Here is a 14168-nt window from a genome sequence, read left to right on the forward strand (position 1 = left end):
GGCAGTGTAGTGAGAATGTGGCATGTTGGTGAGACGTGGCAGGTGTGACAGTCAGGAAGGGTACAAGCAGTGACAGATTATTGGAGGGTGTTGGTGGCAATGTAGTGAGAATGTGGCATGTTGGAGAGACGTGGCAGGTGTGACAGTCATGAAGGGTACAAGCAGTGACAGATTATTGGAGGGTGTTGGTGGCAGTGTAGTGAGAATGTGGCATGTTGGTGAGACGTGGCAGCTGTGGCAGTCAGGAAGGGTACAAGCAGTGACAGATTATTGGAGGAGGTTGGTGGCAGTGTAGTGAGAATGTGGCATGTTGGAGAGACGTGGCAGGTGTGACAGTCATGAAGGGTACAAGCAGTGACAGATTATTGGAGGGTGTTGGTGGCAGTGTAGTAAGAATGTGGCATGTTGGAGAGACGTGGCAGGTGTGACAGTCAGGAAGGGTACAAGCAGTGACAGATTATTGGAGGAGGTTGGTGGCAGTGTAGTGAGAATGTGGCATGTTGGAGAGACGTGGCAGGTGTGACAGTCATGAAGGGTACAAGCAGTGACAGATTATTGGAGGGTGTTGGTGGCAATGTAGTGAGAATGTGGCATGTTGGAGAGACGTGGCAGGTGTGACAGTCATGAAGGGTACAAGCAGTGACAGATTATTGGAGGAGGTTGGTGGCAGTGTAGTGAGAATGTGGCATGTTGGAGAGACGTGGCAGGTGTGACAGTCAGGAAGGGTACAAGCAGTGACAGATTATTGGAGGAGGTTGGTGGCAGTGTAGTGAGAATGTGGCATGTTGGTGAGACGTGGCAGGTGTGACAGTCATGAAGGGTACAAGCAGTGACAGATTATTGGAGGGTGTTGGTGGCAATGTAGTGAGAATGTGGCATGTTGGAGAGACGTGGCAGGTGTGACAGTCATGAAGGGTACAAACAGTGACAGATTATTGGAGGAGGTTGGTGGCAGTGTAGTGAGAATGTGGCATGTTGGAGAGACGTGGCAGGTGTGACAGTCAGGAAGGGTACAAGCAGTGACAGATTATTGGAGGAGGTTGGTGGCAGTGTAGTGAGAATGTGGCATGTTGGTGAGACGTGGCAGGTGTGACAGTCAGGAAGGGTACAAGCAGTGACAGATTATTGGAGGAGGTTGGTGGCAGTGTAGTGAGAATGTGGCATGTTGGTGAGACGTGGCAGGTGTGACAGTCAGGAAGGGTACAAGCAGTGACAGATTATTGGAGGGTGTTGGTGGCAGTGTAGTGAGAATGTGGCATGTTGGTGAGACGTGGCAGGTGTGACAGTCATGAAGGGTACAAGCAGTGACAGATTATTGGAGGAGGTTGGTGGCAGTGTAGTGAGAATGTGGCATGTTGGTGAGACGTGGCAGGTGTGACAGTCATGAAGGGTACAAGCAGTGACAGATTATTGGAGAAGGTTGGTGACAGTGTAGTGAGAATGTGGCATGTTGGTGAGACGTGGCAGGTGTGACAGTCAGGAAGGGTACAAGCAGTGACAGATTATTGGAGGGTGTTGGTGGCAGTGTAGTGAGAATGTGGCATGTTGGTGAGACGTGGCAGGTGTGACAGTCATGAAGGGTACAAGCAGTGACAGATTATTGGAGGAGGTTGGTGGCAGTGTAGTGAGAATGTGGCATGTTGGAGAGATGTGGCAGGTGTGACAGTCATGAAGGGTACAAGCAGTGACAGATTATTGGAGGGTGTTGGTGGCAGTGTAGTGAGAATGTGGCATGTTGGTGAGACGTGGCAGGTGTGGCAGTCATGAAGGGTACAAGCAGTGACAGATTATTGGAGGGTGTTGGTGGCAGTGTAGTGAGAATGTGGCATGTTGGTGAGACGTGGCAGGTGGGACAGTCATGAAGGGTACAAGCAGTGACAGATTATTGGAGGAGGTTGGTGGCAGTGTAGTGAGAATGTGGCATGTTGGAGAGACATGGCAGGTGTGACAGTCATGAAGGGTACAAGCAGTGACAGATTATTGGAGGAGGTTGGTGGCAGTGTAGTGAGAATGTGACATGTCGGTGAGATGTGGCATGTGTGACAGTTAGGAAGGGTACAAGCAGTGACAGATTATTGGAGGAGGTTGGTGGCAGTGTAGTGAGAATCTTCAGTGGTTGTCACTCTCTTTCTCTCCCCTCAGGTAAGGCTCCTCCCCTTTATTAGCAGTATGGAAGACATTTGGGGCGTGGTTCTCCTCGTGTCCTGCTTCTTGCAGGCCGGACTGGTATTTGGGATCCTTCGCACGTTTGGAATTTTCTTTCCGGAATTTGTGGACTATTTTGGATCGGCTGCAGTGAGCGTTTCCTGGGTGACATCGTGTGCGGTGGCCGTGCAGCAACTGATGAGTAAGTGCTGAATATATTACGTGGCGTCACAAAGGGGCTGGCGGTTCTGCCACACAAGGGCGTTGTAAATAAATTCACAGATACTCCAGGATATGCAGATGTATGTAATCTGGGCAGAGATCAGAGTGTCAGCAGAGGGTGGGCTCCTCAGGGGCAGTTCCTGCAGCATCTCTTCCTCTGGGGTGGAGCACTGACTGCATCTAAAACTAAGTGTAACAATATATACAGTAAAAAGGATATTTTCCTTACTGGTGGCCCTGATGAGGGAGTGTGAAACCTGTCAACAGACCTGTGTTAGACCATACAACTACAGCTACACACTTTCATAATTATTATTATAATTTTTTATTTATATAGCGCCAACATCTTCTGTAGCGCTGTACATAGTACAAACAAATAATGGGGAACAAATATACATAAGAAATACAAGACACTGTACAGTCATGACATTGAATAGAATAAATAAAGATACATACGTAGTTGATATGTAGTTGGTACATGTACATATGTTAAATTACAGCAGTATGAGAAACACTAGGAGGAGGTCCCTGCCCTTGCAGGCTTACAATCTAGAGGGTAGTGGGGAGGAAACACTAGGAGGAGGTCCCTGCCCTTGCGAGCTTACAATCTAGAGGGTAGTGGGGAGGAAACAAAGGGGAAGGAAACACCAGGATTAGTGGGTGAGCCAGTGTGCCTTCAGTGCTGCCTATAGCAAATTATAGGCTTGTCTGAACAGGTGTGTTTTCAGAGTACATTTGAAGGTTTCCAGACTTGTGGCATGATGAACCGGCTGAGGGATAATGAGAGATGATTGCTGATAAAGGCCATAGTTCAGGCTGAGAGCCACAGACACACCATCATGAAATATGAACATAGTAGTGGGTTTAAGATCCTCAGGGGTGGGGCCTAACAGATCTTCTCCTCTGAGGAAAAACACAGAATGTGCCTGAAGAGTGCTATCACTTAATGGGCTTGATTCACAAAGCGGTGCTAACCTACTTAGCATGTCTAAAGTCTTTAGACGTGCTAACCAGGGTGCTAAGTAGGTTAGCACCGGATTTCTCAATCACAAAAACCGGTGCTAACCTACTTAGCACCCTGGTTAGCACGTCTAAAGACTTTAGACAAGCTAAGTAGGTTAGTACCACTTTGTGAATCAAGCCCAATGTATGCAGCAAAGTGTACACCAGACATGCAGCAGTTAGGAGGTCAGTGTTGCGTTGGGTATAATTTACCACATATAACAAATGCAGCAAACGGTCCAGCAGAATGTCGGTTTGATGTAGGGAAATACAGGAGTAAACGTAGCAGCACCAATAGTTAGCGGATCAGGACCACCTCTGGTCCAGCCAGGGGATCATACGATGTGCTGAGGAGATGGTCCCTCCGGGGAGGATGACGCACCAGAAATGTAATCAGCAGATATTGAGAAGGCAGGAAAAGGCTTATAGCGCCTCTGAGCCGGCCCTACACCGCTGGAGGACTTAGTCACTGGATGAAGTGGTGGCATGCACTGGGCCTGTCATGTTAGGGGGAGGAGCCTCCGGGGCCTACTGAATGCTGGACCCTGGAGAGGCCCACCACTGGGGCTGTCCCTAGCTGTCTCATTTCCCTCTTCCAGGGCCGCTGTGTGTAGTGATCAGTGCTCTAGCTGTCTCATTTCCCTCTTCCAGGGCCGCTGTGTGTAGTGATCAGTGCTCTAGCTGTCCCGTTTCCCTCTTCCAGGGCCGCTGTGTGTAGTGATCAGTGCCCTAGCTGTCTCATTTCCCTCTTCCAGGGCCGCTGTGTGTAGTGATCAGTGCTCTAGCTGTCCCGTTTCCCTCTTCCAGGGCCGCTGTGTGTAGTGATCAGTGCCCTAGCTGTCTCATTTCCCTCTTCCAGGGCCGCTGTGTGTAGTGATCAGTGCTCTAGCTGTCCCGTTTCCCTCTTCCAGGGCCGCTGTGTGTAATGATCAGTGATCTAGCTGTCACGTTTCCCTCTTCCAGGGCCGCTGTGTGTAGTGATCAGTGCTCTAGCTGTCCCGTTTCCCTCTTCCAGGGCCGCTGTGTGTAGTGATCAGTGCCCTAGCTGTCTCATTTCCCTCTTCCAGGGCCGCTGTGTGTAGTGATCAGTGCTCTAGCTGTCCCGTTTCCCTCTTCCAGGGCCGCTGTGTGTAGTGATCAGTGCTCTAGCTGTCTCATTTCCCTCTTCCAGGGCCGCTGTGTGTAGTGATCAGTGCTCTAGCTGTCCCGTTTCCCTCTTCCAGGGCCGCTGTGTGTAATGATCAGTGCCCTAGCTGTCACGTTTCCCTCTTCCAGGGCCGCTGTGTGTAGTGATCAGTGCTCTAGCTGTCACGTTTCCCTCTTCCAGGGCCGCTGTGTGTAGTGATCAGTGCTCTAGCTGTCACGTTTCCCTCTTCCAGGGCCGCTGTGTGTAGTGATCAGTGCTCTAGCTGTCACGTTTTCCTCTTCCAGGGCCGCTGTGTGTAGTGATCAGTGATCTAGCTGTCACGTTTCCCTCTTCCAGGGCCGCTGTGTGTAATGATCAGCAATCTAGCTGTCCCGTTTCCCTCTTCCAGGGCCGCTGTGTGTAATGATCAGTACTCTAGCTGTCACGTTTCCCTCTTCCAGGGCCGCTGTGTGTAGTGATCAGTGCTCTAGCTGTCACGTTTCCCTCTTCCAGGGCCGCTGTGTGTAATGATCAGTGCTCTTGCTGTCACGTTTCCCTCTTCCAGGGCCGCTGTGTGTAGTGATCAGTGCTCTAGCTGTCACGTTTCCCTCTTCCAGGGCCGCTGTGTGTAATGATCAGCAATCTAGCTGTCCCGTTTCCCTCTTCCAGGGCCGCTGTGTGTAATGATCAGTACTCTAGCTGTCACGTTTCCCTCTTCCAGGGCCGCTGTGTGTAATGATCAGTACTCTAGCTGTCCCGTTTCCCTCTTCCAGGGCCGCTGTGTGTAATGATCAGTGCTCTAGCTGTCACGTTTCCCTCTTCCAGGGCCGCTGTGTGTAATGATCAGTACTCTAGCTGTCACGTTTCCCTCTTCCAGGGCCGCTGTGTGTAATGATCAGTACTCTAGCTGTCACGTTTCCCTCTTCCAGGGCCGCTGTGTGTAATGATCAGTACTCTAGCTGTCCCGTTTCCCTCTTCCAGGGCCGCTGTGTGTAATGATCAGTGCTCTAGCTGTCACGTTTCCCTCTTCCAGGGCCGCTGTGTGTAGTGATCAGTGCTCTAGCTGTCACGTTTCCCTCTTCCAGGGCCGCTGTGTGTAATGATCAGTACTCTAGCTGTCACGTTTCCCTCTTCCAGGGCCGCTGTGTGTAATGATCAGTACTCTAGCTGTCACGTTTCCCTCTTCCAGGGCCGCTGTGTGTAGTGATCAGTGCTCTAGCTGTCACGTTTCCCTCTTCCAGGGCCGCTGTGTGTAATGATCAGTACTCTAGCTGTCACGTTTCCCTCTTCCAGGGCCGCTGTGTGTAATGATCAGTACTCTAGCTGTCACGTTTCCCTCTTCCAGGGCCGCTGGGTGTAATGATCAGTGCCCTAGCTGTCACGTTTCCCTCTTCCAGGGCCGCTGTGTGTAGTGATCAGTGCCCTAGCTGTCACGTTTCCCTCTTCCAGGGCCGCTGTGTGTAATGATCAGTGCTCTAGCTGTCATGTTTCCCTCTTCCAGGGCCGCTGTGTGTAGTGATCAGTCCTCTAGCTGTCACGTTTCCCTCTTCCAGGGCCGCTGTGTGTAGTGATCAGTGATCTAGCTGTCACGTTTCCCTCTTCCAGGGCCGCTGTGTGTAGTGATCAGTACTCTAGCTGTCACGTTTCCCTCTTCCAGGGCCGCTGTGTGTAATGATCAGTGCCCTAGCTGTCACGTTTCCCTCTTCCAGGGCCGCTGTGTGTAGTGATCAGTGCTCTAGCTGTCACGTTTCCCTCTTCCAGGGCCGCTGTGTGTAGTGATCAGTACTCTAGCTGTCACGTTTCCCTCTTCCAGGGCCGCTGTGTGTAGTGATCAGTACTCTAGCTGTCACGTTTCCCTCTTCCAGGGCCGCTGTGTGTAGTGATCAGTGCTCTAGCTGTCACGTTTCCCTCTTCCAGGGCCGCTGTGTGTAGTGATCAGTGCCCTAGCTGTCACGTTTCCCTCTTCCAGGGCCGCTGTGTGTAGTGATCAGTGCTCTAGCTGTCACGTTTCCCTCTTCCAGGGCCGCTGTGTGTAATGATCAGTGATCTAGCTGTCACGTCTCCCTCTTCCAGGGCCGCTGTGTGTAATGATCAGTGCTCTAGCTGTCACGTTTCCCTCTTCCAGGGCCGCTGTGTGTAGTGATCAGTACTCTAGCTGTCACGTTTCCCTCTTCCAGGGCCGCTGTGTGTAATGATCAGTACTCTAGCTGTCCCGTTTCCCTCTTCCAGGGCCACTGTGTGTAATGATCAGTACTCTAGCTGTCCCGTTTCCCTCTTCCAGGGCCACTGTGTGTAATGATCAGTGATCTAGCTGTCACGTCTCCCTCTTCCAGGGCCGCTGTGTGTAATGATCAGTGCTCTAGCTGTCACGTTTCCCTCTTCCAGGGCCGCTGTGTGTAGTGATCAGTACTCTAGCTGTCACGTTTCCCTCTTCCAGGGCCGCTGTGTGTAATGATCAGTACTCTAGCTGTCACGTTTCCCTCTTCCAGGGCCGCTGTGTGTAATGATCAGTACTCTAGCTGTCACGTTTCCCTCTTCCAGGGCCGCTGTGTGTAATGATCAGTGCTCTAGCTGTCACGTTTCCCTCTTCCAGGGCCGCTGTGTGTAGTGATCAGTGCTCTAGCTGTCACGTTTCCCTCTTCCAGGGCCGCTGTGTGTAATGATCAGTGCTCTAGCTGTCACGTTTCCCTCTTCCAGGGCCGCTGTGTGTAATGATCAGTGATCTAGCTGTCACGTTTCCCTCTTCCAGGGCCGCTGTGTGTAGTGATCAGTGCTCTAGCTGTCCCGTTTCCCTCTTCCAGGGCCGCTGTGTGTAATGATCAGTGCTCTAGCTGTCACGTTTCCCTCTTCCAGGGCCGCTGTGTGTAATGATCAGTGATCTAGCTGTCACGTTTCCCTCTTCCAGGGCCGCTGTGTGTAATGATCAGTGCTCTAGCTGTCACGTTTCCCTCTTCCAGGGCCGCTGTGTGTAATGATCAGTGATCTAGCTGTCACGTTTCCCTCTTCCAGGGCCGCTGTGTGTAGTGATCAGTGCTCTAGCTGTCTCGTTTCCCTCTTCCAGGGCCGCTGTGTGTAATGATCAGTGCTCTAGCTGTCACGTTTCCCTCTTCCAGGGCCGCTGTGTGTAATGATCAGTGCTCTAGCTGTCACATTTCCCTCTTCCAGGGCCGCTGTGTGTAGTGATCAGTGCCCTAGCTGTCACGTTTCCCTCTTCCAGGGCCGCTGTGTGTAGTGATCAGTGCCCTAGCTGTCTCGTTTTCCTCTTCCAGGGCCGCTGTGTGTAGTGATCAGTACTCTAGCTGTCACGTTTCCCTCTTCCAGGGCCGCTTTGTGTAGTGATCAGTGCTCTAGCTGTCACGTTTCCCTCTTCCAGGGCCGCTGTGTGTAGTGATCAGTGCTCTAGCTGTCACGTTTCCCTCTTCCAGGGCCGCTGTGTGTAGTGATCAGTGCCCTAGCTGTCACGTTTCCCTCTTCCAGGGCCGCTGTGTGTAGTGATCAGTACTCTAGCTGTCACGTTTCCCTCTTCCAGGGCCGCTGTGTGTAGTGATCAGTGATCTAGCTGTCACGTTTCCCTCTTCCAGGGCCGCTGTGTGTAATGATCAGTGCTCTAGCTGTCACGTTTCCCTCTTCCAGGGCCGCTGTGTGTAATGATCAGTGCCCTAGCTGTCACGTTTCCCTCTTCCAGGGCCGCTGTGGGTAGTGATCAGTACTCTAGTTGTCACGTTTCCCTCTTCCAGGGCCGCTGTGTGTAGTGATCAGTACTCTAGCTGTCACGTTTCCCTCTTCCAGGGCCGCTGTGTGTAGTGATCAGTGCCCTAGCTGTCACGTTTCCCTCTTCCAGGGCCGCTGTGTGTAGTGATCAGTACTCTTGCTGTCTCGTTTCCCTCTTCCAGGGCCGCTGTGTGTAGTGATCAGTGCCCTAGCTGTCACGTTTCCCTCTTCCAGGGCCGCTGTGTGTAGTGATCAGTGCTCTAGCTGTCACGTTTCCCTCTTCCAGGGCCGCTGTGTGTAGTGATCAGTGCTCTAGCTGTCACGTTTCCCTCTTCCAGGGCCGCTGTGTGTAATGATCAGTGCTCTAGCTGTCACGTTTCCCTCTTCCAGGGCCGCTGTGTGTAATGATCAGTACTCTAGCTGTCACGTTTCCCTCTTCCAGGGCCGCTGTGTGTAATGATCAGTGCTCTAGCTGTCACGTTTCCCTCTTCCAGGGCCGCTGTGTGTAGTGATCAGTGCTCTAGCTGTCACGTTTCCCTCTTCCAGGGCCGCTGTGTGTAATGATCAGTGCCCTAGCTGTCACGTTTCCCTCTTCCAGGGCCGCTGTGTGTAGTGATCAGTGCTCTAGCTGTCACGTTTCCCTCTTCCAGGGCCGCTGTGTGTAGTGATCAGTACTCTAGCTGTCACGTTTCCCTCTTCCAGGGCCGCTGTGTGTAATGATCAGTGCTCTAGCTGTCACGTTTCCCTCTTCCAGGGCCGCTGTGTGTAGTGATCAGTGCTCTAGCTGTCACGTTTCCCTCTTCCAGGGCCGCTGTGTGTAATGATCAGTGATCTAGCTGTCACGTTTCCCTCTTCCAGGGCCGCTGTGTGTAGTGATCAGTGATCTAGCTGTCTCGTTTTCCTCTTCCAGGTCCGCTGTGTGTAGTGATCAGTACTCTAGCTGTCACGTTTCCCTCTTCCAGGGCCGCTGTGTGTAGTGATCAGTACTCTAGCTGTCTCGTTTTCCTCTTCCAGGGCCGCTGTGTGTAGTGATCAGTGCTCTAGCTGTCACGTTTCCCTCTTCCAGGGCCGCTGTGTGTAGTGATCAGTCCTCTAGCTGTCACGTTTCCCTCTTCCAGGGCCGCTGTGTGTAGTGATCAGTGATCTAGCTGTCACGTTTCCCTCTTCCAGGGCCGCTGTGTGTAATGATCAGTGCTCTAGCTGTCACGTTTCCCTCTTCCAGGGCCGCTGTGTGTAGTGATCAGTACTCTAGCTGTCACGTTTCCCTCTTCCAGGGCCGCTGTGTGTAGTGATCAGTCCTCTAGCTGTCACGTTTCCCTCTTCCAGGGCCGCTGTGTGTAGTGATCAGTGATCTAGCTGTCACGTTTCCCTCTTCCAGGGCCGCTGTGTGTAATGATTAGTACTCTAGCTGTCACGTTTCCCTCTTCCAGGGCCGCTGTGTGTAGTGATCAGTGCCCTAGCTGTCACGTTTCCCTCTTCCAGGGCCGCTGTGTGTAGTGATCAGTGCTCTAGCTGTCACGTTTCCCTCTTCCAGGGCCGCTGTGTGTAGTGATCAGTGCCCTAGCTGTCACGTTTCCCTCTTCCAGGGCCGCTGTGTGTAGTGATCAGTGATCTAGCTGTCACGTTTCCCTCTTCCAGGGCCGCTGTGTGTAGTGATCAGTGCCCTAGCTGTCACGTTTCCCTCTTCCAGGGCCGCTGTGTGTAGTGATCAGTGCTCTAGCTGTCACGTTTCCCTCTTCCAGGGCCGCTGTGTGTAGTGATCAGTGCTCTAGCTGTCACGTTTCCCTCTTCCAGGGCCGCTGTGTGTAATGATCAGTGCTCTAGCTGTCACGTTTCCCTCTTCCAGGGCCGCTGTGTGTAATGATCAGTACTCTAGCTGTCACGTTTCCCTCTTCCAGGGCCGCTGTGTGTAATGATCAGTACTCTAGCTGTCACGTTTCCCTCTTCCAGGGCCGCTGTGTGTAATGATCAGTGCTCTAGCTGTCACGTTTCCCTCTTCCAGGGCCTCTGTGTGTAGTGATCAGTGATCTAGCTGTCTCGTTTTCCTCTTCCAGGTCCGCTGTGTGTAGTGATCAGTACTCTAGCTGTCACGTTTCCCTCTTCCAGGGCCGCTGTGTGTAGTGATCAGTACTCTAGCTGTCACGTTTCCCTCTTCCAGGGCCGCTGTGTGTAATGATCAGTGCTCTAGCTGTCACGTTTTCCTCTTCCAGGGCCGCTGTGTGTAATGATCAGTACTCTAGCTGTCACGTTTCCCTCTTCCAGGGCCGCTGTGTGTAATGATCAGTGCTCTAGCTGTCACGTTTCCCTCTTCCAGGGCCGCTGTGTGTAATGATCAGTGCTCTAGCTGTCACGTTTCCCTCTTCCAGGGCCGCTGTGTGTAGTGATCAGTACTCTAGCTGTCACGTTTCCCTCTTCCAGGGCCGCTGTGTGTAATGATCAGTGCCCTAGCTGTCACGTTTCCCTCTTCCAGGGCCGCTGTGTGTAATGATCAGTGCTCTAGCTGTCACGTTTCCCTCTTCCAGGGCCGCTGTGTGTAATGATCAGTGCCCTAGCTGTCACGTGTCCCTCTTCCAGGGCCGCTGTGTGTAATGATCAGTGCTCTAGCTGTCACGTTTCCCTCTTCCAGGGCCGCTGTGTGTAATGATCAGTGCTCTAGCTGTCACGTTTCCCTCTTCCAGGGCCGCTGTGTGTAGTGATCAGTGCTCTAGCTGTCACGTTTCCCTCTTCCAGGGCCGCTGTGTGTAATGATCAGTGCCCTAACTGTCACGTTTCCCTCTTCCAGGGCCGCTGTGTGTAATGATCAGTGCTCTAGCTGTCACGTTTCCCTCTTCCAGGGCCGCTGTGTGTAGTGATCAGTACTCTAGCTGTCACGTTTCCCTCTTCCAGGGCCGCTGTGTGTAATGATCAGTGCCCTAGCTGTCACGTTTCCCTCTTCCAGGGCCGCTGTGTGTAGTGATCAGTACTCTAGCTGTCACGTTTCCCTCTTCCAGGGCCGCTGTGTGTAATGATCAGTACTCTAGCTGTCACGTTTCCCCTTTTCCAGGGCCGCTGTGTGTAGTGATCAGTACTCTAGCTGTCACGTTTCCCTCTTCCAGGGCCGCTGTGTGTAGTGATCAGTGATCTAGCTGTCACGTTTCCCTCTTCCAGGGCCGCTGTGTGTAATGATCAGTGCTCTAGCTGTCACGTTTCCCTCTTCCAGGGCCGCTGTGTGTAGTGATCAGTGCTCTAGCTGTCACGTTTCCCTCTTCCAGGGCCGCTGTGTGTAGTGATCAGTGCTCTAGCTGTCACGTTTCCCTCTTCCAGGGCCGCTGTGTGTAGTGATCAGTGCTCTAGCTGTCACGTTTCCCTCTTCCAGGGCCGCTGTGTGTAGTGATCAGTGCCCTAGCTGTCACGTTTCCCTCTTCCAGGGCCGCTGTGTGTAATGATCAGTGCCCTAGCTGTCACGTTTCCCTCTTCCAGGGCCGCTGTGTGTAATGATCAGTACTCTAGCTGTCACGTTTCCCTCTTCCAGGGCCGCTGTGTGTAGTGATCAGTACTCTAGCTGTCACGTTTCCCTCTTCCAGGGCCGCTGTGTGTAGTGATCAGTGCTCTAGCTGTCACGTTTCCCTCTTCCAGGGCCGCTGTGTGTAATGATCAGTACTCTAGCTGTCACGTTTCCCTCTTCCAGGGCCGCTGTGTGTAGTGATCAGTGCTCTAGCTGTCTCGTTTTCCTCTTCCAGGGCCGCTGTGTGTAGTGATCAGTGCTCTAGCTGTCACGTTTCCCTCTTCCAGGGCCGCTGTGTGTAGTGATCAGTGCTCTAGCTGTCACGTTTCCCTCTTCCAGGGCCGCTGTGTGTAATGATCAGTGCTCTAGCTGTCACGTTTCCCTCTTCCAGGGCCGCTGTGTGTAATGATCAGTGCTCTAGCTGTCACGTTTTCCTCTTCCAGGGCCGCTGTGTGTAGTGATCAGTGCTCTAGCTGTCACGTTTCCCTCTTCCAGGGCCGCTGTGTGTAGTGATCAGTGCTCTAGCTGTCACGTTTCCCTCTTCCAGGGCCGCTGTGTGTAGTGATCAGTGCTCTAGCTGTCACGTTTCCCTCTTCCAGGGCCGCTGTGTGTAATGATCAGTGCTCTAGCTGTCACGTTTCCCTCTTCCAGGGCCGCTGTGTGTAGTGATCAGTGCTCTAGCTGTCACGTTTCCCTCTTCCAGGGCCGCTGTGTGTAATGATCAGTACTCTAGCTGTCACGTTTCCCTCTTCCAGGGCCGCTGTGTGTAGTGATCAGTACTCTAGCTGTCACGTTTCCCTCTTCCAGGGCCGCTGTGTGTAATGATCAGTACTCTAGCTGTCACGTTTCCCTCTTCCAGGGCCGCTGTGTGTAGTGATCAGTCCTCTAGCTGTCACGTTTCCCTCTTCCAGGGCCGCTGTGTGTAGTGATCAGTACTCTAGCTGTCACGTTTCCCTCTTCCAGGGCCGCTGTGTGTAATGATCAGTACTCTAGCTGTCACGTTTCCCTCTTCCAGGGCCGCTGTGTGTAGTGATCAGTACTCTAGCTGTCTCGTTTTCCTCTTCCAGGGCCGCTGTGTGTAGTGATCAGTACTCTAGCTGTCACGTTTCCCTCTTCCAGGGCCGCTGTGTGTAATGATCAGTGCCCTAGCTGTCACGTTTCCCTCTTCCAGGGCCGCTGTGTGTAGTGATCAGTACTCTAGCTGTCACGTTTCCCTCTTCCAGGGCCGCTGTGTGTAATGATCAGTACTCTAGCTGTCACGTTTCCCTCTTCCAGGGCCGCTGTGTGTAGTGATCAGTGATCTAGCTGTCACGTTTCCCTCTTCCAGGGCCGCTGTGTGTAGTGATCAGTGCTCTAGCTGTCACGTTTCCCTCTTCCAGGGCCGCTGTGTGTAGTGATCAGTGCTCTAGCTGTCACGTTTCCCTCTTCCAGGGCCGCTGTGTGTAGTGATCAGTGCTCTAGCTGTCACGTTTCCCTCTTCCAGGGCCGCTGTGTGTAGTGATCAGTGCTCTAGCTGTCACGTTTCCCTCTTCCAGGGCCGCTGTGTGTAGTGATCAGTGCCCTAGCTGTCACGTTTCCCTCTTCCAGGGCCGCTGTGTGTAATGATCAGTGCCCTAGCTGTCACGTTTCCCTCTTCCAGGGCCGCTGTGTGTAATGATCAGTACTCTAGCTGTCACGTTTCCCTCTTCCAGGGCCGCTGTGTGTAGTGATCAGTACTCTAGCTGTCACGTTTCCCTCTTCCAGGGCCGCTGTGTGTAGTGATCAGTGCTCTAGCTGTCACGTTTCCCTCTTCCAGGGCCGCTGTGTGTAATGATCAGTACTCTAGCTGTCACGTTTCCCTCTTCCAGGGCCGCTGTGTGTAGTGATCAGTGCTCTAGCTGTCTCGTTTTCCTCTTCCAGGGCCGCTGTGTGTAGTGATCAGTGCTCTAGCTGTCACGTTTCCCTCTTCCAGGGCCGCTGTGTGTAGTGATCAGTGCTCTAGCTGTCACGTTTCCCTCTTCCAGGGCCGCTGTGTGTAATGATCAGTGCTCTAGCTGTCACGTTTCCCTCTTCCAGGGCCGCTGTGTGTAATGATCAGTGCTCTAGCTGTCACGTTTCCCTCTTCCAGGGCCGCTGTGTGTAGTGATCAGTGCTCTAGCTGTCACGTTTCCCTCTTCCAGGGCCGCTGTGTGTAGTGATCAGTGCTCTAGCTGTCACGTTTCCCTCTTCCAGGGCCGCTGTGTGTAGTGATCAGTGCTCTAGCTGTCACGTTTCCCTCTTCCAGGGCCGCTGTGTGTAATGATCAGTGCTCTAGCTGTCACGTTTCCCTCTTCCAGGGCCGCTGTGTGTAGTGATCAGTGCTCTAGCTGTCACGTTTCCCTCTTCCAGGGCCGCTGTGTGTAATGATCAGTACTCTAGCTGTCACGTTTCCCTCTTCCAGGGCCGCTGTGTGTAGTGATCAGTACTCTAGCTTTCACGTTTCCCTCTTCCAGGGCCGCT

At 52.9% G+C, this 14168-nt stretch overlaps 1 protein-coding gene across 3 annotated transcripts in view; it reads left to right on the forward strand.

Annotated features, from left to right (window-relative positions):
* LOC137562450 (monocarboxylate transporter 13-like) overlaps positions 1–14168 on the forward strand; it is a 158900-nt gene that overhangs the window by 71673 nt on the left and 73059 nt on the right. For all 3 annotated transcript variants that reach the window (XM_068273799.1, XM_068273800.1, XM_068273801.1), the window contains exon 3: positions 2143–2347. In XM_068273799.1, coding sequence (XP_068129900.1) covers positions 2170–2347 — 178 coding nt within the window. In that variant the 5' untranslated portion in view covers positions 2143–2169. The remainder of the gene's footprint in view (positions 1–2142; positions 2348–14168) is intronic.

This window comes from Hyperolius riggenbachi, chromosome 3 (assembly GCF_040937935.1).
Source record: "Hyperolius riggenbachi isolate aHypRig1 chromosome 3, aHypRig1.pri, whole genome shotgun sequence".
NCBI lineage: Eukaryota > Metazoa > Chordata > Amphibia > Anura > Hyperoliidae > Hyperolius > Hyperolius riggenbachi.